The sequence below is a fragment of the Electrophorus electricus genome, chromosome 20, assembly GCF_013358815.1.
Source record: "Electrophorus electricus isolate fEleEle1 chromosome 20, fEleEle1.pri, whole genome shotgun sequence".
NCBI lineage: Eukaryota > Metazoa > Chordata > Actinopteri > Gymnotiformes > Gymnotidae > Electrophorus > Electrophorus electricus.
The window spans coordinates 8443566-8466605 of record NC_049554.1 but is presented as its reverse complement, the minus strand read 5'-3'; the positions used below and the strand labels follow the sequence as shown (position 1 = coordinate 8466605).

Here is a 23040-nt window from a genome sequence, read left to right as displayed (position 1 = left end):
TTTTTTATTATCACTAAGTGACAAATGTAGTAGTGTTTCATATGGCACTGCTACAAAATGCTTCTCTCAAAAGGGCTAGAGGGCCTGGCATATGTGAAGCAGTATTGATGTGGCCTGTATGGTGAGATGCCATTGAGCAAGGTCTTGCAGTGTGTATGTCTATGTGTGTGGTTTATTTATACTGTTAGAAGAGCTCCTATCCCATATTGCTCTGTTGCAAAAACAGGTGAAATTCCAGATTTCTAAAAGGGTAGGTAGAAGAATTTGTCCCTCAAATATCTAAATGCTTCCAATTAATTTTTAAAATTAATTTGTAACATGGTAATCTGTAAGGTTCACATTTTAATACGTTAAACTCTTTATGATTTACGTTAATTTATCTTAATAATTAATTTATGAATAAATTAATTTATCAGTTTGTTGGTAAGCTTGATGTAGGCGACTACTACTAGTGTACCATTACTTTTGATGCTGGATTTTTTTCTGGGTTTATATTTTTAGTTCAGAGAGGAGTAAAAAGATGTATTTAGAAGCTTTGGAAATTTTAGCCTGTAGTAAAGTTAATATTTTTAATTCATCAGTTGTTTTGTGCAATTGAAAAAATGGTGAATAGTGATAGCTGTTTGACGGTTTGACACAATCTGAAGTCTTCACTTGCCAAGGTTAAAAAATATTAAAACAGGTTAAAACAGTATGTACTAGTAGATTCCTAACTGATAATGGCATAATTGGTCATTGATGATTCTGACTTAAGACAAAATGTAAATAAAACACTCTTTAAAAAAGGTGTTTTAAACAAGAGTCAAAGCCTGGTCTGTTAATCAACAGCCAGAAAGAATGGTGTTAAATGTTACGCTTGATTACATTAAGTTTAACTGTTTCTGTCTGTGTAGTGCAACCAGAACAAATAAGACAACATCCTTGGCAAGTTCAGAGCCTAGTAGCTGCTTTCAATAATCAAGCAGTCCTACTCCTAATAACATTTTTTTTACAGTTAGTAATAATTCTGAATATTATATATATATATATATATATATATATATATATATATATATATATATATATATATATATATATATATGATAATTCCCATTCATGCAAAGGTGAACACTTCAAGGAACCTCTTACGGATAGCAATCCCCCTTGAAATTCAAGAAAACATGACAAAATATCTTCCACATTGGGTTAATACCACCTGATGTCACTGATGCAAACTTTGCCCCAGATAGAGAGGATACCTCTTTTTCGAATGAGGTCAAGTCTGTAGCCAGCAGTCCTAAATGAGTGGAACTGCAGGGCATGACCTTTGTGGAGAGTGTGATGCTACTAGCAGACAAAAACACAACAGCTAGCAGCACCAAGGTCATGAGTTTGAGTTCCAGAGTGTGTGTGAGTACACATGGTGTTATATTGATAAATATTTGATAGGCTGTGGATAAGAGTGCTTGACAAATGCTATAAATGTAGATCATTAGGAAGAGAGATGTAGGCCCAGTTGCATCAGGCTTTGCTGCCTGGATATGTAGAGTTATGCTTGCTTCGTTCATAACATTAATGCTAGCACAACGTTAATGCTAGTATTAATTTTAGCAGACTTGGTGCTCTGCTGCTTCACTGCTTAGTGAAGTAGGCTTCCTATTTTCAAAAGCCTGAATAATACACAGTTGTTTCCTTGTTTCCTTTGCCTTTATAGGCTACTTATTTATTTATTAAATTCAACATTCCCAACAATCAGGATTAAATGCTAGACTTGTTCTATGTATGTATTCCTGCAGGCGGGACCCACTCCAAATGGGAGGGGTGTAGCACCACATGGGCGTGTCATAATGCCAAATGGGATTGCCTTCTCTTGAATGCTTTCTATATGGGTAAATAAAAATAATATATATATGAACAATTAATGCAACTGTAATAGTAATTTGTGACTTTCCACAATGCAGATTTAATCGCGAGTCTGTTTGTTTCACTCAGATATTTTATTGAGGACGAAGGGGGTTACCGAGGCAACTTGAGCATTGAATGCTATCTAGTGACTAATGGTTAAAAAGAATCACCTCAGGGTTCTGAGCTGTATCTCTATTCATTTCAGAGTTTTGGACAGGGATCGAAATGATAAAGAATATTAAACATTATCAGATTTAAGGAACATTGAATTTATTTTACAAGCATCTTTTTAGGGTCCCAACTGATTGTTTGGTTACGGTCCTACCAGTTAAAGTTGTTGTAAGCCATGGTAACAGTAGTTTCATTTTAAAATCAGTTCTCGTACAAGGCCCCTTCTGTTTTTTGTGCATTTGATTAGGTAGAGGTTTAACCACTACATAGCCTGCGCAGTAACATTACATACCAACAAACAGTGGTTACCTTTTATTGACCTAGGTGTAATTTGGCCCACCAAATGTCCACTGACATTTTTCTACATCTAATATCTAACTTTCTCTATAGCTAATGTATCCTTTCTGTTGTCTTACCGCCTAGCATGTTTCACAGGCAATTCTTGTGACTTTCAAGGGTTTTAGTCCTGCATGTCCAAGGATGGCATTCAGCTTGTAGATAAATCCAGGATTTAACCTCTCAGGGGCTATTTTCAGACCTCTTTCCTCAGGCTAGTTTTCTTTATTCCACTTATACCATTTTGTAAACAGATATCTTGCTTGAACTACAACTTCTCTGTTCTTCTAGCCATATATTATTTTTTAATCAAGCCATGTTATTTTTATTTAATCCATATTATTTGTATACAATCTTTAGTGAGAGTAGTCACATTGAGATTAAAATGTCTCTTACAAGTGAGTATGGGCATCGAAAGTGGAACACAACACCACAGGGCAATTAAAAGAACATTATAACAAAGGAGGGAGATGGACCACCTATCAATTAATAGCAAGACCATACATAATACAAACCAGTTATCTTAAAATCTGTCAAAAAATGAATTGTTCTAACATCAAAAGTTTCTACAGTTTAGTCAAAAAACGCTGCCATACCAAATTTAGGCCAAACTATCAGTACATCAAATTGAATAATAGAATAAGAGCATATTACAAACATTTGAAACTGTAACAGTTAATTACTTAAATTAATATAATTTAAAGATAACTGGTTTGTACTGATAAATTTGCTCTAGTTAATCAAGTCTTATTTGTTAATGAAAACACAGACAAAAAATGTAAAGGAAGCTGATGAATAATACTTTTCTATATATTTGTCTTTGCATTTGTCGTCCAAGTGGTGTCCAACCCATCATGTCATAAAGCTCACATTTCATATAACTGAATGTTTGCCTTGGATTATGTCTTAATAGTGAATGTCAAATAAAATCCAAAGAGTGCAGAATTGAGAATGAAATATTTTTATTTAAAAAAATTTATTTTTAATTTTTTATTCTAGTATTAAATTCTTTCTTTGAATGTGAGTGAGCTTCTGCTGGCAATAAAGCAGAACAGTAGTAGGTATTATCTGCATAAAAGAGCATGTTAACATTTTAAAACTTATATGTAGAGGTGGTAAAAATTGCAGTGAAGTACACAAGGTTTTGAGAAAAACAGGATGTTTCAGACAAAAGTCTTTCATCAGCTGTGCAAGCAAAGTTCTGAGGTTCTAGGAGGTGGAACCAATTTGTATTAGAAAAAGCAGATGTTTAATTCATTCATTCCATGGTGTAAAGTTTCAACAGTGTAGATCGGTTCTTTTTCTTTGAGTTTCCTAACTTCATTGCTGCCACTACAATTCTACACCACAGTTACTCCCTGCAATCTTATCTTTATATGAGTCCTCATAATAAAACTTTGACACCCCAGCATCAACAATAACTTTCTCAGATAGAAATCAGTTAAATAAGTCCTAAAACATCTTTAACGCTTAATCAGACAGACCAACTGAAGCAATAACATGTGATTAAGTGTAAAAGGCCTTGGATAAATCTGTAAAGAGCTTGTGTTTTCCAAGAGCATAAATTGTGTCATTATGCACTTTAGTGGTAGCCACTAGAGTATACTGTTATTGTAATTTTTTTTCAAAATCCAAACTGAAAGGAATTCAAAAACCCATTTTAAAGAAACACTGCCAACTCAGATAGCATACATATCTGCTAAAATTTGTGAAGTCACAAATGACATTTCATGACATTTCATGACCTTCTTCAGAACACAACTGCATTAAGTGAGAACACAAATACACTAAGGTAGAATATAAATACATTAAGTAAAATCATTCCACTAGTGCTTAACATTTTACACATGAATGTGTGAAGATTGACATGTGGAATTGTCAGCAAAGTATTAACTGCTAATGTTTTCCATTTTGTAGATAATAAAAGGATTGAGCCAGTGATTTTCTGGCTAGCAATCAGTCATAGTTTTATATGATTTGTTGACCTTTATCAATGTTTGTCTAAATGTTTAAGAGTATATACATTTTATTCTTATCTTTCTAGTTAACCCTAAAAGTTATTTTTGGTTCAGAATATTGTTTGGTATATACAATGTATGTGAGTTCTTTGTTGTTCATTCTTTTTATTTATTTCATCAACAGATGCGACTATTAGAATGATTAGAATAAATTATATTTCTGTCTGAAAAAAGATGAGTTGTTTTCAATACCATTTACTTGAAACATATAAAGAACTATTTAAAATACATGGGGTCTATAGACTTTAAGAGAGAGAGAGAGAGATTGAATTTGACTGTGTACACTGGTGCTAGCTGGTTGATGCATACTTTTAAAATTTGACCAGCAATGCCATCTGACTCTGCTGTCTTCCTGGTATTCACTCTCCTGAAATCCTTCCTCACATCATGCTCCGTGATGGTGAAAACATTTTCCTCTCTTTTGGGCTCTGTTAGCACCATTAATGTTGTTAGTGCTTCTAGACATAGCCTTAAAGAAAGTTGTTCAGCTTGTTTGCTAGAGTTGCAAGCATTCACCTTGCTGGAGAGAGAATTGTGTAGTTTGTTACATTCCTCAATCCTGGATGGTTTTGTCCACCATCAGCTTCTCGTTGGGAAACATTCTGATGGTGACTTTGGGGATTGTATCCTCCACCAGTTTCCTGATAAAATCCGAGAACGCTTCCATAAATATGCTGATGTTATCAGAACTGCACCAGAACATGTCTGTCTTTCAGAGTGGCCACATATTGGTCAGTCCAGCATGTATCCTTTCTCTGAGCTGGAGCTCTGTGTTTCAACCTTTGTTTGTATACAAGCATGAGTAAGATGATGGCATGGTTCAATTTCCCAGCAGTAGATGAAATTTTGCAGCCAACTTTAAATACTGTATAACTGTGATCTCTAAGTACTGGTGGGGCCAATAATGTGCTGGTTGAAAATGTCTCATTACCTGTTTAAGATTTGCAGTGCTAAAGTCCCCCATTATCATGAGAGCTGCATGTGGGTGGTGGATCTGTTGGTTTTTTAGAGCCTCATGCAGTGCTTCCAAGAGGCACTTGGCTGGTTGGATGGTGTGGTCCGGTACCACTGGGTTAAGGCACATCTCAGTGAGGTGTGTATGTAGGGTCTTTTGGATTCAGGACTTTCTTACTGTTTGCATTCATTGTGTACATTGACAGCTCTGACAATAATCTACCATTCTCTCTCTGCAAAAGCAGATCAGTACAGTACATCAGTACTCTTTGTGACCACTTGATGTTAGAAATGCTCGTCTAGCTGATTGTTGCCTTTATTGTTGCCTTTGACTTATTGTTGTACAGAGACACACACTGATAAAGTAGATTAAACCTTTATTGGATAGAAACAATTAATTTAATATTGCCTGGAAATGATAAACGGAAGATGGGAGGAGGAAAGGGCTAAGGACATAGATATTGTTGCACATGGGGGAGGGAGCCTGACAGAGATTGTCAGATATAGTTAACACCTATACTCAAAAAACAAGACTAAAGAACAGAAATAATAGTTTGGCATTGTTAGATATATATGCTTATACAACAGTTAGTTCTGACTTCACATTCTGATTGGTTAAGAAGTGATCAGAGAGATAGATATTTACATTTACACTCACAATTCTTTAGACTTTGAAATCTAATGCCCTTTTCTTAGTTACCCTTATTGTTTACTTCATTGTATTCCATTATGGTTTATGCTGATGTTCACCTGTATTATTTTGTTTTTTACTTTATTTTTTTTACTCTCTATCCTCTATTAAAACCTGTTCATTTGGATATTAATAATACATTTACAAATACTGTATTGCTTTGGCAACATAGGTATTTTATGTTGTCATGCCAATAAAGCACATTTGATTTTATTTGATTTGGGGAGGTGGGAAGAGAGAGAGATTAACAGCAAAAAACAACATCTATACATTCAGTAAAGGTCTGGTTGGTACAAAAAAAATTAAAAAGAGACAAGCTAAGTGAACTGTACTCAGTATTGGGGGAGGGGCATAAGGGGCATACAGCTGTCTTCTTTATCACCCTATCTTTTTAGCACTGTTAAGAGCCAGGACAGGGCTGAAACAACATAGCTGCACAACAGCTGTTGTTTCAGGTCTGTCAAAGGTCTGTCGAAGCCAGCTGTTGAAAGAGATGCTTCCCCTGAAGAAACTCAAAGTGACTTGTGTCACTCTGACTTATGGTAGTCAAATATGCAGTGAAGTAGATAAAGTTTCCAGAGAAACTGGATATTTGGGACAGAAGTGCTTCATCGGCTGTGCAATCAAAGTGCTTCTGAAGTTGTAGGACATGAAACCACTATATGTTCATTCCATGGGGTTTTAAAATTCTGAGAGTGTAGATCAGTTCTTTTTTGTGGAGTTTCCTAACTTCATTGCTGCCACAACAACTGGTAATACAAACAGATTTCTTGTTGATGCAATGTCCATTAGCTTTAAAATGCCTTGTCACTGGAAATGACAAATCCTTCTGATGGCCTCAATGATCAGCAAGCCTTCTCTTGGAATCTTGAGTATAAAGATAATTACATCTTTTGCAAGGAATACAATAGGCAACTGCTGCAATAAGATGGAAAGTGTGATAATAATAATCGATCCTTTCTTGCTAGTTATTTTTGTGGCTGTGTTAAATTTTACATAGCATATCTAGAACAGTTGCAGGCTAAAATACCACTGTTATTATTTGACTGGTCACTTATTTTACTCTTGGCAAGCATGCATTTGATGTTTTTGCCTCACCTGTAGGAGATTAGTGGGGGATCTTTAAAACGGGATCTACATCATTCTAGAGACTTTTGAGGTGTTTAAGAATATTAGCCATTGTTTTATTTGTAGGATGATGCATGAGCACCAAAGGAATTCTTCTTATCTTAAGTAGATTAAAGTTGATTTTTAAGTCAGTGCATCTGTTTACCTGTGCCATGTATTTCTTTGTTTTACTTTTGTTTCTGTCTGTCCTCATCTTGTGTGCTGTTCTCCCACCCTTTATCATCTTCAGTTGTTTCTCGATATCCCCTTATTAGTTAATCTACTTAATGTATATAAATGTAACTTCATTCATTCAGTTGGAAACCTGTTGAATTCCTCCATGTTTTAGTGGGTATTGTTGGTTGTTGCACTGTGTTTCTCGTCATTATTTAACATTCCATTCCATTTCTCTGTTGCATGTTTTTCTAGTGGGTGCCTGACATTGGACTGTCATCTATGGTTATTGGATATCCCTCAATTTATTGCAGTCTTTATTGCAGGCCTCACTCACACTCTTGCCTGTCGTTTGCCTCTTGCCTCTCATTTGGCTAATCATTTTATACATTCAGTTTTGTACTCAAGCTTTTCATAACAATTAACAATATCTCATTTAGGCGGCATGTTTTTCTGAAAGGGTCCAGCTAAACTTTATTTATGGGGCAAACAGTTAGCACCTACAATTGTAGAATCCATAAACAAATGGGATATTAAAACCAAAATTAAACACATAAAGAATTTGAACCGTGACCTCTTTTTTAAATGCCATGGTTCAATACATCAACTTTAATTCTGATATTATTAAATTTGTGGCTCATACTAAAAACAGAATGTTAGCTGTGCTCAAAAAAACAGATGGACACAATAGTACTCTGTAAACCTTTTGTCATACACTACAATTTTTAGTATGTCAACATCTCTACTACAGTACATTATAGTTACTCACTGGAATTTTTCAGAATAATACCTCTGTAGTGTTTCATTGTGATACATTTAGGTCTTTCATATAGGTTAAATGCTGAGTCAGTTTATGAAGTTTTTATTAGAATTTGATTATGAAAACAAATAATAAACAAAATGATTCTTTAAAAAATCATCTTGAATGAGAGCTATGTTCAAGAAACAGTGGAAGTTCCCACCATTTCCCTGTTTGCCTGTTGCAATTTTAACAGTTATCTCACAATAGTAGACATAGGGGCATGTATTAGTACAAGTACCACCTTTATGTAACCAGGATAGCCTGTTTCAAAATAACGCTAGCAACATGGGTGGGTGACTTGTCAACCCTTATGTTAAACTTCTTATGTTTGGACAACTGTTAACTGCTTTTTCGTAAATTAGGCACACAACTCATTCACAATATACATTTCCTTTAACAATCCCTCTTTCTTTTTTCTTCTGTCCCATGCTGTGTAATCTGAAAGAGTTGGAACTATATTATTACTAACAGTGGGTTTTTAAAATAGCCCTCCTGGACCACCATGCCCAAACAGGACAAGGAACAGTGTCACCACCTAAAAATATCAACAGCCATGCCATAAAATGGGGAAATGCTTATTTATCCTTTGCTGTTTTTGTGGCTCAAGAAAGTAGTCTAATATTTTATGATGCATAATCTGTTATATATCAAATATTTGTTCATTCCATATTTAAAGCAATCTTTGAGAGTATGTAATATAGCAAAACATGTTTGATGTACAATGCTTATTAATGAGAGCAAGAATGGATGCATGTAAAGAATGTAAAAGACCTAGTGATTAAGGCACTCAGGTGTTAACAGTCTTAATAATGAACAGTGCCAGCATTATAAAAAACTTTCTTGGATCACAGCATAAGTAGCCCTGAACCCTCTCTATCTTTCTGTGCTGTTCCTTTAGGGTCCTGGTAGGGGCGCCCCGGGCCAGAGGCCTTGGTACCCTGCGGAACAGTCATCCTGGTGCTTTGTATCGCTGTCCAATTACAGCAGAGGAATATGACTGTGAGCGAGTGGACATTGATGGAGATGGTGAGAGGCAGACCTAAAACAATGACTGGGTCTATGAACAGGAGTGGGGAATAGGATTGTGAAAATACTCTCTAATTCTACCCTACTGGCTCAGTGGTTAAGGTACTTGCCTTATAATCAGAAAGTTGTTGGTTCAAGCCCCACCACTAAGCAAGGCCCTTATCCCTCAAGTTGTACTCAGTCATAATTGTAAGTTCCTTTGAATAAATGCTGTAAATGTAAACTCCAGACCTTAATGTGATACTTGTCATAAGATGAAAAGGATATGTTTTGTCACTGTAAGTAAACAATCTTATTTATCTATTACTGTTACTCTGATGAGACACTATTCTGGGATTAAAATAAGATATTTATTGTTGAGTTTATGCATTATGAAATGCATGATTTTTATTTTGCACACATACATTTCTTCCACCAATGCCTATGAGCAATGTTTACTGCCCTAGCTGTGGTAATTATAGCTGAGAACTTGAGATTTATTAAAAGTGGTGCTATGTTAGCCATCCTGAAAGCTCTTTTGGTTTCTATAGTAAGGCTGGACAAGGAGAGCAAAGACAACCAGTGGCTGGGTGTTACAGTGAAGAGCCAGGGGATTGGAGGAAAAGTGGTGGTAAGTCTACAGGCTGTTCATACTTTCAGGATTGTGTTCATACAGATTTGGGCCTAATATGTACAGTAATGTGCAAAACACCTAGGCAACATCAAAGTGATTCCACACAACTTCATGCCCATTCTGTAGGTTTTCCCTCTGTAGCTTTTAATTGTGTTGAAGTTATTAGCATCCTGAAAAATTTTTGCATGTAAGAAATCGAGGAGAGGTTTCGGAACTAAACCTCCTCAAAGGTTTGTATTAGTCATCTTGCAACATATTGATAACTTTTTACAATATGTGTTTATATATGTAAAATATTTTTTACAAATATTTTTATATATGTAAAATAAACATTTACCTTCTTTCTTGATAAATAAATACCTTATTTCTTGAATGGTCTATGACATTTGTGCCATAATTCCACTAATGTTGTTTCCATTTGACATTACTATATTAAGGTGGTGCAAAAAAGATCATAAAAGATCACCATAGTTTAATAATAATTCTCATATCACCTACCATAAAGCTTTCAATGATCCTACAGACGTGTGCCCACCTGTATGAGCTAAGACAACGAGTCAGTCTGCCATCTGAAACTCGGGATCCAATTGGACGCTGTTATATGCTGAGTGAGGACTTGACGGAGAGGGATGACTTGGATGGAGGAGAGTGGAAGTTTTGCGAAGGACGGCCACAAGGCCATGAGCAGTTTGGCTTCTGTCAGCAGGGCTTGGCTGCTAGCTTCACACCTGACAACAACTACATCCTGTTTGGAGCTCCAGGAACATACAACTGGAAAGGTATAGCAGATTTTCAAGTCTAAATCATATTGTTTGTTGGAAAATATTTTTTTCTTCTGTAGGTTAGAGATGTCAAGTGTAAAGGTAAGATTTTTCTCTGTACAGAGGGAAGTCACTGCCAAGGAAAAATGGTATAAATAACTGATTTAGTTGAGTATTTGATTTTAATATTATTATTTTTATCAGTGACTCTACAGTCGTGGCCAAACGTTTTGAGACTGACACCAATTTTGGTTTTCATAAAGTTTACTGCCTCAGTTTTTTTAGATCCTTTTGTCATGTTTATATGGTATAGTGAAGTACAATTATATGCATTTCATATGTTTCATACCCACTCCCTTGGATGAGAGGGGACATGAATGGACTCAAGATTATTGACACCAAGCCTTCCTCCAAAAGCCTTCGCCTCACTGTGCGTGCAGATGCACTCACACCTGCTTTCTGCCATTCCTGAGCAAGCTCTCAATCCAAAGGAGTGGGTGTGCTTAAAGGTTTGCCTAAGAACACTGCCATGAATAAGGAATGGTATCAAAACATCCTCAAAGAGCAACTTCTCCCAACGGTCCAGGAGCAATTTGGTGAAGAACAATGACGGCGCACCATGTCACTAAGCAAAGTGATAACCAGATAGCCTGATGAACAAAACATTGGAATTTTTTATCCATGGCCAGGAAACTCCCAAGATCTCAATCCCATTGAGAACCTGTGGTCAACCCTCAAAAAGAGGGTGGACAAACACAAATACAGAAACTGCGATCAACTCCAAGCACTGATTAGGCAAGAATGGATTGCCCTTGACTTGATTTTACCCAGAAGCTGATATCCAGCATGCCAAGGCAAATTGAAGAAGTCTTAAAAAAGAAGGGTCAAAAGTGTAAATATTACGTCTTTGTTTAAACTGCATGTATTTGTCAATAAAAAGTTTTAAAAAACTTATGAAATGCTTATAATTGTACTTCACTATACCATATACCATCTGACAATAAAACTGAGGCAGTAAAGCAAAATTTTGGCCATGACTGTACAGTGGTATTTAAAAGCCTTTGCCTGAAAAAAAAAAACAAAGGTTTATCCAATTAAACAACAACAACATCAACAAAACATTAACTAAAAGTGAGAAGTGATAAACACTTGTTAAGGGTGCCATGGCGAGGTATGGCAGTAGGGTAAAAAACACAATACGGTGAAAGGGGAGGGTTTGATTTATTGGGTCATAAAAAGTCAACCAAGGATCAATCTTTACCTAGTAGAGGGAAGAAGAGTAAGAAGATATAATGAATATATGTGTGTGTGTGTGTGTGTGTGTGTGTGTGTGTGTGTGTGTGTGTGTGTGTGTGTGTGTGTGCGCGCATGCGCAGGAGGAGCTGAAGCTGAAAAAGAATAAGGAGTGTGAATCACAATGCAGTTTGCCATGTGTACATTTACGAATTTGTATATATGTATACATATGTACATGTATACAAATGTATTTGTGTATGTGCATATGTGTCTGTCTTGGTGTGTTTGTGAGTGTGTGTTGTGAGGGTATGCTTGTCAAGGTATACATGTACATTTCTGCATCTGTGTTTTGTGAGTATATAAGTGTTGAATGTGTGTATAAGTGTATTTCTGTGTGTGTGTGTGTGTGTGTGTGTGTGTGTTTGGGGGGGCAGGGGGTGGTATACTTGTTTGTGAATACATTTGTCTCGTCTCTGGTCCTCACCTCACATTCTCCCAGGAGAGTTGCGAGTTCAGCTGCTCAACCAGACCCTGTTGGACTTGGGTTTTTATGACGATGGACCTTATGAGGTTGCCGATGAAAAACAACTAAATGCTTCGTTGATTCCTGTGCCATACCACAGCTACCTGGGTATGACCCACCTGAGCCCCACTCCTTTGTAACGGGCACAGGGAAAGGACTACAAGAACCACAAACTGAACCCGATTTACATCTCATTATCTAAAACCACTCTGTAAATGATAAGTATTATAAATCACAGAGACATTACCTGTTCAATTCTTTTATATTTGCAGTTTAAAGACAATTTATGTCTTATTATGGTAGACTCTAAAGATTTTTATTTTTATTTTATTGTACATGAACAATTTCTCATGTGATTTTTAAAAACTTTAGTCAACAAATTCACAAATGACATTTAAAGGTAGGAGCGGATGGTTCAGTTTGCAGTGGTGTCATGTTGTCCTTTTGGCTAGTACTGGTGGTTGTTGGGAACACTTGCTTGTTCTTAAGCAATCCAAACCATTTTCAGAACACAGTCTTTCTCACACATGCCCCTTTTTTCTTTTTCTGTTTGTCATCACGCCACCCCACAACCACCCCCACTCCTACCCATGGGCTTCAGGGCTCTTGTTCATGGCCAGTCCCATTGAGGATGCATTGGTGTACAAAACTTTGGAGCCATCCAGCCAGCCCATGTTTGAGGATGTAGCTCAGAATAGCTACCTAGGTTTGTAGGCAAAAGTGTGTGTTCTGTAAATTGGACACATGCATTCCATTTGTGCTGTATATTCCTGTCAGTCTGTAAACTTGAATGTGATTCTAATGATAGTTCTTCTGGAGTTTGTGTAGAATTTGCAATTTTTTTATAGTCTAACTTCTCCTTTAAAGAGAGACAACTAATACTTCAATTCAAGTGTTAATATAATATATGCTTAAAATGAAGCCAAACACTTTAGGAGGCACATTATTTGATAAAGTAAATGCAAGTATTTATAAAATAAGACCCAGAAATCTTTATCCATAATTGTTCATTGTAACACTTGGATTTAATGTCTCTCTAAACTGGAGAAGTTAAGGAACCGCAGTAGGCATACACAGGTGCTTTTGTGCTATTTGTAGTGTGTAGTATCAGTGTTCAGAGTGTAGTCTGACCTTTGCATGTATATTGCTGAATGAAACTGTCTGTCTCTTGGTGGTTTTAAAATGATATTTCTGATAACGCCAAGCAATAAATCTAAGATTAAGGAGTCATACTACACACAGAATCAGGTAGCTGAATGAGTTCTTTGTACCCATAATACCTTTTCCTTTAAACAAACAGTAACATTTCCAATTCTGATAGTTGCATTGATCAAATAGGTATTGATTCCATACTACTACTACTAATCATTTTAAAAATCTGATATATTACCATACTTAGTTTATAAATCATGCCATCACAATGCAGAAGTCCATCCTTCTGCATCAACATCTTCAGCAAATGCCTCGCTAAATGAAAATAAACCAGTGTGCACACACCGCCAATTCCCTGTAATAAACTGTGTCACACATGTAAATATGTTGTTTTCAAAACTGTCAATAGACTACATGAATAAATCTCAATATATTTTATACATACATACACAATTTATTAGGAACCTTGCACATACACTTACTGACCCACTTTATTAAGTATTTTGCAGAAACTTTCAGGCTGTAGCACATAATTGGTCTGCTATTCAGTTTGTCAGCCCCCCTGTTACAAACAGCACCACTGCTGATGAGTTACTGTTAGACAGAGAGTGCCTCCTAAAAATATCCAGCCAACATTGGTGCTGTGGTCAAAAACTGATATTGACTGACATGGTAATGGCATGGCAGCAGGTGTTGTGCTGGTATGAGTGTAATAGGTTCAGGACTGTTGCTAGGAGTTTTTCAGTTCTGAGGGTGGTATTTATAAATATATATATATATATATATATATATATATATATATATATATATATATATATATATATATATATAAAGAGAGAGAGAGAGAGAGAGAGAGAGAGAGAGAGAGAGAGAGAGAGAGAGAGAGAGAAATCCAAAGATATTAGAGATATTCAAAACTGTACTATAGTACACAGTTTCCAGAGAAATGGAATGTTTTAGATAGTGGTCTTTCATCAGCTGTGCAAGCCATATGCTTCTGAATTATTAGATCATAACAAATCATGACATTCCTCCATGAGGTTCTAAAGAACCAAGAGTATAAATGAGTTCTTTTTCTTTGCGTTTCCTAATTTTATTGCTGCCATAGCAACAACTGGTATTACAAACAGATATGTCATTAAAGCAGTGCCCATTAGTATTAAAATTAAACTGGCTCCTATTACTACTAATACTCTTGGAACTTTAGAACTCCATGGAATGAATGTTTGATTTAAACATCTACTTTTTCATACATAAACTGGCTCCTCCTAATACTAATTAAAAAGCAGTTTGCTTGCACAGCTAATGAAGGACCTCTATCTAAAACATTCTGTTGGAGATTGGGAACAAGTTATTCATCATTAGCCACGCTAAAATATTTTTGACTGCCTGAGCACCTGTTGTCTCTCACAGCTGCATGATGAACCCTGAATTAACAAAAGTTTCCTTGTCTTTGTTCAGTAATAACCACTGCATGTTCAGTCATGTTGTTTTTGTTCAGTGATATTTCAATGATTTTGCCCCATTTTCCATCCCTTATCTATTATCATTAAACATCAGAAGGACAATATTTTATATAACTGAAGAAATATTAAAGTTTAAACTTCTCATGTATATATATATATATATATATATATATATATATATATAATTTTTATTTTTTTATTTTTATTTTTTTTTAGAACATAATACGTTAGTCCCTGCATCACACCTGTCACCTTATAAAATAAAGCTTGCATGGTCATGCATGATCATTACATACATTTGACATAAAATCAGTGCCCAATCATTAGACACATTTTATCACTATAAGAATAAAATGACAGGCTAGGTCAACATTAATCTTTTGAAATCCACTTCCCCCTGCCCCTCCGAATTCTGGCACAGGCTTCTCTGTTGATTCAGCAAAAGGAATAATGAATAGGGGGGAACTGACATTTGTGGCTGGGGCACCAAGAGCAAATCACACTGGAGCTGTAGTTTTGCTGAAGAAAGACAACATATATCGACTAGTACCAGAACATATACTATGGGGGGAAGAACTGGCCTCCTCCTTTGGCTATTCAGTGACCACTGCAGACCTTAATCAGGATGGGTGAGATATTCTAAAAGATAATTACAGTCATGTTAATAATGGAGATTATATATTATAAAATTATATATGAATTATGCTGATGTTGCTTTTAAACATATTAATCAGCAAATACATCAGATATTGCTAATTTACTATATACAATTTCCTATATAGAACATAAGATTATATGAAAAATTGGTTTGTTTTATTACTTCCTGCTGTATGTTGAATAGACCACCCTTTCACTGTGTCCCACAGTTGGACTGATCTAATAGTGGGTGCACCAAACTTTTTTGATCGTAAAGCCGAGATTGGAGGTGCTGTGTACATCTTTTTAAACCCAGCCAGCCACTGGGAGAAGGCTCGGCCAATTCGCCTTAATGGCACCTATGACTCTATGTTTGGTATGACAGTAAGCAGTATTGGAGATTTGGATCAAGATGGTTATGGAGGTAAGGTGAACATTATACATGCTCTACTGATTTGTGAAGTATTTCAGTCTGTCCAGAATATTTATTTATTTATTGACCTATTTATTAATCCTACTGTTGTCCTGCTAACAGTTTGTTATATGTATTTTAAACAGATGTTGCTATTGGGGCCCCATTTGACGGAGCTGGCAAAGTATTTATATTTAGAGGTTCTGCTACTGGCATAAACACCAAGCCCTCTCAAGTTGGTGATCTCTACAGTGCTCTCCATCAATACTGGGACAGAAGTCAAAACAGTTGATTTTACTAACTGGGAACAAATATGATCATGGCCAGAAATATAAGAACCCTTGCAGTTATCCTTCTGATTAACTTGAATTGCACTAAATATATATTTTTTATCAATAATAATAATATTACAGTACTTTCTTTGTTGACTCAGAACTTAATATATTTAAGAAATGGTATGGACAATGCCACATGTAAAAAAAAGAAAAGAAAAAAAAATTATTCATATGTATTTTTGCATGTTGTATCCAAATATATTTTCACAATTTCTCTATCACTCATGCTTTTTGTTCCAGTACATTCACATATTATAGTATTATGTATAGTATGGAAAAGCACTGCCAAGGACAGTTGAGTCCCTCTGTGTTAGCATACAGTGGACAGTTTAGTGAATATGGAGGATATTGTTGAGGCCACATATGAGCGAAAAACCATACAGTAATGATTCTGCTGGCCCAATTGCCAAAGGGCGTGGAGCAGGATGCACATGCTCCCTCGATAAAGTGATACATTTATTAACAAAAAATATGAATAACGGTGACACTCATACACAACATTAACGACAGACATAATATACACAGTTAACTAAACACAAACTACAATAATGTTTAACACTGACTACATACAAATTTTAACATACAGCAGCAGACTAACAACAACCAACACAGTACACACACTAACAGAGGTTTAAATAGACAAAGAAATGCAAGAGGTTAAACCCCATGCAGGTGCATGCAATGTGTGCAATTATTTGTATAGCACCTTTCAAGAAACCCAAATTGAGGTCACAATGTGTATATGTCTATGCTCTGGGCTTTCTACCAGTCTGTAATTGCCAGTGTTGTACGCTATTGGCTGTTGGAGCAAGAGCATTACAACTAGCACTGCTAAAATTTAAAAAAATAATCAAGAAGTCTGGCTTAGTCATAAGAGTCCATCTGGACCACCAGGAGGCTGTTGCAGAATGAAGGACACTAAACAAATGTCTAGCTATCATGGATAATGCCTCACAGACCCTACAATGTTAGTTCTGAGCAGCACTACTTTATGCTCTTGAGACTCTTTGTACTATAGTACCATTTGATTTTTTTTTCTGTAACTATAGTAAGATAAACAATGGGTTAACATTAGCAAATTATGTTGCTACTGTTATTGTGCAAATGGAGAACCACTGCTGCATGATAACTACCTCTCACTGTACAATGGGCACAGGAACATTAAGCTCTCTGGAAATGATCTTCAGACAATTCTTTCCTCTTCTTTGTTTCTACATACTTGAAGTGATGCACACTGACACAGCACAGCTTTTCTCTTTAAACTGGTTAAAACTGATTTCTGTTTTGCTCACATCTCCAAAGATGTGTTTAATTACAAAGTAATCGAAGTTTACCTTCTTGAAATTCAACTATCTTTTATTATTTCTGAGGGGTGCCAACAATATTGTCCAGTCCAGTTTTAGAGTTCTGAGTCAAATAAGATCAGATTCAGCTGTTTTTTGCTCAGCTGTTTTGTATTGTTCCATTGCAAACAAAGGAAATGCACATGTAAAGAATAAGGCATTTTTATTTCAACAGTTTTACAGAAGAAGTGGTGCAATATCAGGAAAAACTGCAAGAGTGCCAATATTTCTGTTCAAGGCTGTAATGTACAGTCATGTTGTCAGTGTACAGTCTTGGTTTTAACCTTTGCTCTTTTTTTCTGCCATTACACTTTCATTTACTATAATAAGCCACAATCAATGGGCACTGTATCCATTATACAGCAAAACCATACTCAGGATATCAATTTTAGACTACCATTGCTCTGATTTCAATTTTTTTCTTTGGTTTTATTTTAATGTTTATTTTCTTCAAAAACTGCACATATCAGAATTACGTGCTGTTCTTCCTCCTACAAAACATCACTTATTTAATTAAAAACACTTATCTTGTTTATGGGACCTTTCTAGGTTAAATTGTCGATGAATTTGGATAAACAATTACAAATCATAGACCGTCTGTTGGCATGCAGAATTGTTTGGCCACCCTCTACCTTGTCCATCACTGGTTAGTTTCTGACCATAGAATCATTGCTGACCAGAAATTATTTGAGTGGTAGAGCATTGTCAACACTGCAGTGACACTAATTTAGATGTTGGATTAAAAGTAGTCCTCTACTCAGGAACTGACCTTTGATGAAGATGGTGGATGGCTAATAAATTAGGTATGGCCACACAGGTGTAATAGTCTCTAACCGAAAACCTACAAGGTGTTTCTAAAAATGTTTCCAATAAAATCTGTGATAGCTTTCTAATATATGTGCCTACTAACTGCTGGCTGATAGCAAAGACAAAATAAACAGGCTGAAACTAAGAATACCTGATAGTTCTGATATGTGAGCTGGGTTGATGTTGAGTCTAACTAATTAATATAACTGTTCAGACATCTGCCCCAACACTTAAGATAATCTGAAGTGGACACAAAAGTGTTATGATTTGAATACATATAACATATAGTTTGGGAATTAACTATAAATGAAAACTTGAGAATGTACCAACAATAACAGTATATGTAAATGTACCTGTATTTACTATTATTATTATTATTATTATTATTATTATTATTATTATTATTATTCACAGAATCCTACCTGCACTTAAAAAAAGACTTCATGAAAAAAATGCATATGAGTGGTCATAACTGAAAAAAGCCATGTCACATACTTTTACCTTTATGCCAATTTGTAAGATTTGAAACCATGTAGATGAAGTAAATAATGGTACATTGATCAGAAAAATCCTATAAAATATACCTTCTGTATTGTCACTCACCTGTCCATGTACTGTTGTTCCTCCATAGGTTCTTGATGGTTTAAATGCAGGTGTGTCACGTTTTGGCTATTCCATATCAGGAGGTCTAGATATTGATGGAAACCTTTACCCTGATCTAGCTGTGGGGTCCCTCAGTGACCAGGTGGTTATTTACAGGTAAATAATATCTACTAGTGCACCCTCCCTGACAAAATCTTAACTGTTTCAAGTTTCTTAACCTCTGAATCCTGACCTAAACTTGAATAATGGCACACTCTGAAGGGGTTGTGAGACAAAGCATAAAACAACTATATTTTTAAAATATTAATTAATAATAGAAAAAGGGCTTTAATTAGGGGTTAATCATTGAAGCTACTGAAACTGTAATACAGTTGTTGAAGTTTCTCTCCAATTATTTTTCTTATGCAGACCAATCTTAAGACACATGCAACTTAGTGCATAGGTTGTACTCCTTCATGATACTCAAGCAAGTGACAGAAGCCCAATCAACCTGAAGGAGTCACTACATTGTATTGGCCCTAGATTTTGACCAAATCTTCTACATCATAAGATCCTAAAATATTCTTTGGCTAAAATAAAACAAAAAAGCTTCAAGAACTTCAGTTAAATTCAGTTCACTTAGATTTTGAACTAGTTTTCTTAAACATTCTCCTGCAAATTTCATTCAGTCAAATTTGAGTCAGATGGTCAAACTAAGCCATACAAAAGTTATAGAATTAATTTTCATTTCTACAACTATTCGCCCACAATGTGGGGACAGTAGTTGATACAGTAGCTACTAAAGAGGAACTGAGGCCAAATTTCAGGAATCCTCCTGTGCAGCAACACCAAATTTGATATATACATACATCACATGACTGAGGTAGGCTACCAAAATTGGGGCACTGACATCAATGGGGGATGCTATAACATGCTAATCACTGTTTCTCAGCAACTGCTGATGTGACTGAATTAATATTTTGCATGATTTTTCTGTGGAACACCTGGTAGGAGGGTTCCTACAGATGACTTGGTAATTCCAAAAGCATGGCCTTTATTAATCATTAAGTTTCCAGTAGGAATTTGACAGGCTTCTGATTGAATTTGACAGGCTTTCCAAACCTTAAATAATAAGTACATTTAGGGACTCTAAGAAACTATACATTGTCACCACAATTACTAACAATTAATAACTTGAAGAAACATGTCAAATATAGTTGAAATGGCCTTGTGGAAAACAGTACCATTCTCAGTTCCATGTTAACTTGATGATTGCCACTTGTGGTTTAGATATAAAATGTGATCTTGATATAACAGTCAAATAAACAATAAATGAAAGCACAAATCCATTTAGAAACTCAGTTACCCAAGCTTTCTGTATCTTACATTTTCTGTATCCTACATCGGGTGTAAACAGCTACCCAAGCTTTCTGTATCCTACAGCATGTGTGAATTTTTGTTCTTCCAATTATGCTGTTTATAGTGTGTTACACAAGCAATTGTATAAATTATACACATTTAAAAACTAATTTGAATCCAATTATCATAATCAGTGATCTTTTTGTAAATTGAAATTGTTTGGTAACTTGTTGTTAACCGATTCTCTAATTCGTTTACTGTGTGACTTTTAGATCAAGACCAGTGGTCCATGTCATCCGGGACATTTCCATGGAACCTCAGGATATTGACCTGGCATTGCACAACTGCAAGGGGAGAGAAGGCATGTGGTATGTTTAAATTAATTTTCTTTACAGTTTAAAGAACAAATTGCATATATTTTCTTTACCTCAGACTACATAGTACAATTACTCTGAATGAAATTCTGTTTTCATTCAGTTATTAATAGGAAAAGACTATAGACCTGTTTGGTTGACACACAAATGAATCACTTGACTGATCTATAAAGTACAGAGGGCATACACTGAATATCCACCGAGGTGCCTCTTAAGCATTCTGATATAATGTTATTTGTGCTGACACTATATGCCCTTGGAATAAAATGCAAAACAGGAACTATAATTTGTCTCTAATTTATCCAATTACAATAATGTTTTTTAAATGACTTTTTACTACATGTCCCTTAATCTCTTTCACACCCAGTGTGTGTGATCATATTTGCATACTATCTTGTGCTTTTCTAGAGTTTATTATTTTTTAATAAAAATGAAGGGTATATTTACAGCTTTTTACTCAGTGGTCAGTTTAGGAGGTCAAAGTATGAATTTTGAGATTCCCTTTATTAATATACAGATTGCTCATGTGCATGTTTTTTGATTGATAGTGTGGAGATCAAGGCTTGCTACACCTACACAGCTCACATAGACTCCTACACACCACATATCAGTAAGTTTAAAATCCTGATGTACATGACTTTTGGTATGTCTTAAAAACTGAAGAAAGAGAAAACAACTTAACACAATATTTTCTTGCACATTTCCCTCTAACTTTTATTTCAGCACTCAATGTGCATTTTGAAGCAGACACAGAGCGAAGGAAGTTGGGTCTGCCCCACAGAGTTCAATTCCTTGGACGGACTGCATCTGAACCAGAGTATGTTCATTCTGAAGAGATAGAACTGATGGGTCAAAAGCATCCAGCCTGCCAAACTTCCACCTTTGTGCTACAGGTATGAAGCCAGATAGATAGCCAAATGTCAAATCCTCATCATATCTTTACCATTTCACTGGAAGGTTGAAGCTTGTTTAAAGGCTAACAGTGCCGGGGCCATAAGCTAAAGCTAAGCATCAGTGCCTTTATTTCTGAACAGTACTGGTAAAATAATTGACCAATCATGTCTGATTTTCCTTAATGTACCTTCATATTTATACTCTTCACTTGCAGGAGAACATTAGGGACAAGCTGCGTCCCATTTCTCTTGCAATCACACACACAATAAAGAGGACCCAACATCACAGCCATGTCAGTGATAAACACTTGGGTTGGCTGAGTCCTGTACTGGGCATTAGCTCTTCAAATACATTTTATTCTGAGGTATGGATTCCTCTCCTGACATTTTAAGGGTGAAAAAAAGCTCATATTTTTAATAGGACTGGTTTTAGAGAGAATTATTGGTCTGCAAACTAATTCTTTGCATTCAGTATGTGTAAAAATGGCTCTCATAGCAGTTGGAAGCAGTTTTTTGGGGGGTTTTTTTGCACCAAAATCACATTTAACTTAAGCCACTGGTGCCATAGTATTGCTGTTTACACTTGAAATTTGTTTATTCTACTATATGCATTTGGTTAAAGCTACCGTAACCAATTTTGTAGTTTTTCCTAACTTTTGACACACTTAGCCAAAGTAAGAGTCCATATTGCCTTAAAGCCCACACCCTATATCCAAAACTTTCTCTAAAAACACACAACTATTTAGTGATGCATATCAGGATAGTGTATCCAAAATGTTTGTTAAAGTAGCTTTAACATTCCTGTTTTTTGTCTCCCTTCTTTTTCACCAGGTTAATTTCCTTAGAGAAGGTTGTGGTGATGATAAGATTTGCCAGAGTAACCTGAAGCTTAGCTACCAGTTTGGCATAAGAGCCCCTATTTCGGTTCCCTTTACCCCTTTGCCACTGTAAGTCTCTTTTTCCTTGTGTAAAAAAGCCCACTATTCTGACCAGTTTTAGATGTTTCAATAAATGTTTGGCTTATTCCTTCTTCTGTGTATTTGGTCAATGTATTTTATCTGCTTATCTCTGGTTTTGGAAAAGAGAGCTTTTTATGGCTTTCTCACAGCTACTTCACATTCTCCATGTCTCCTTTGTTTATGTACACAGAGATGAGGAAGGAGTTCCAGTGTTCTCACTGTCAGATCAAAAATCAATAATGCTGGAGGTCATAGTCACTAACATACCATCTGACCCTGAGAACCCACAAGAGGATGGTGATGATGCACATGCTGCTCAGTTGTTTGTTACTCTGCCAAACACCCTATCCTACTCTGGCTTCAGAGGACAGCAGGTAACATTGTAACATTCCAGAAATAACAGGGAACATGATATTGTATAGCAAA

At 35.8% G+C, this 23040-nt stretch overlaps 1 protein-coding gene across 7 annotated transcripts in view; it reads left to right on the top strand.

Annotated features, from left to right (window-relative positions):
• The window catches only part of itga7 (integrin, alpha 7), a 40730-nt gene that overhangs the window by 2067 nt on the left and 15623 nt on the right, over window positions 1-23040 (top strand). For 3 of the 7 annotated variants that reach the window (XM_027002050.2, XM_027002049.2, XM_027002051.2), the window contains exons 2-16: window positions 9036-9163; window positions 9694-9773; window positions 10300-10555; window positions 12273-12404; window positions 12898-13002; window positions 15336-15543; window positions 15781-15974; window positions 16109-16197; window positions 19079-19206; window positions 20661-20756; window positions 21311-21372; window positions 21486-21655; window positions 21871-22020; window positions 22487-22602; window positions 22805-22988. In XM_027002050.2, the coding sequence (XP_026857851.2) occupies window positions 9036-9163; window positions 9694-9773; window positions 10300-10555; window positions 12273-12404; window positions 12898-13002; window positions 15336-15543; window positions 15781-15974; window positions 16109-16197; window positions 19079-19206; window positions 20661-20756; window positions 21311-21372; window positions 21486-21655; window positions 21871-22020; window positions 22487-22602; window positions 22805-22988 (2098 nt within the window). The remainder of the gene's footprint in view (window positions 1-9035; window positions 9164-9693; window positions 9774-10299; window positions 10556-12272; window positions 12405-12897; window positions 13003-15335; window positions 15544-15780; window positions 15975-16108; window positions 16198-19078; window positions 19207-20660; window positions 20757-21310; window positions 21373-21485; window positions 21656-21870; window positions 22021-22486; window positions 22603-22804; window positions 22989-23040) is intronic. The other 4 variants (XM_027002054.2, XM_027002053.2, XM_027002052.2 and 1 more) reach the window with 3 other exon arrangements.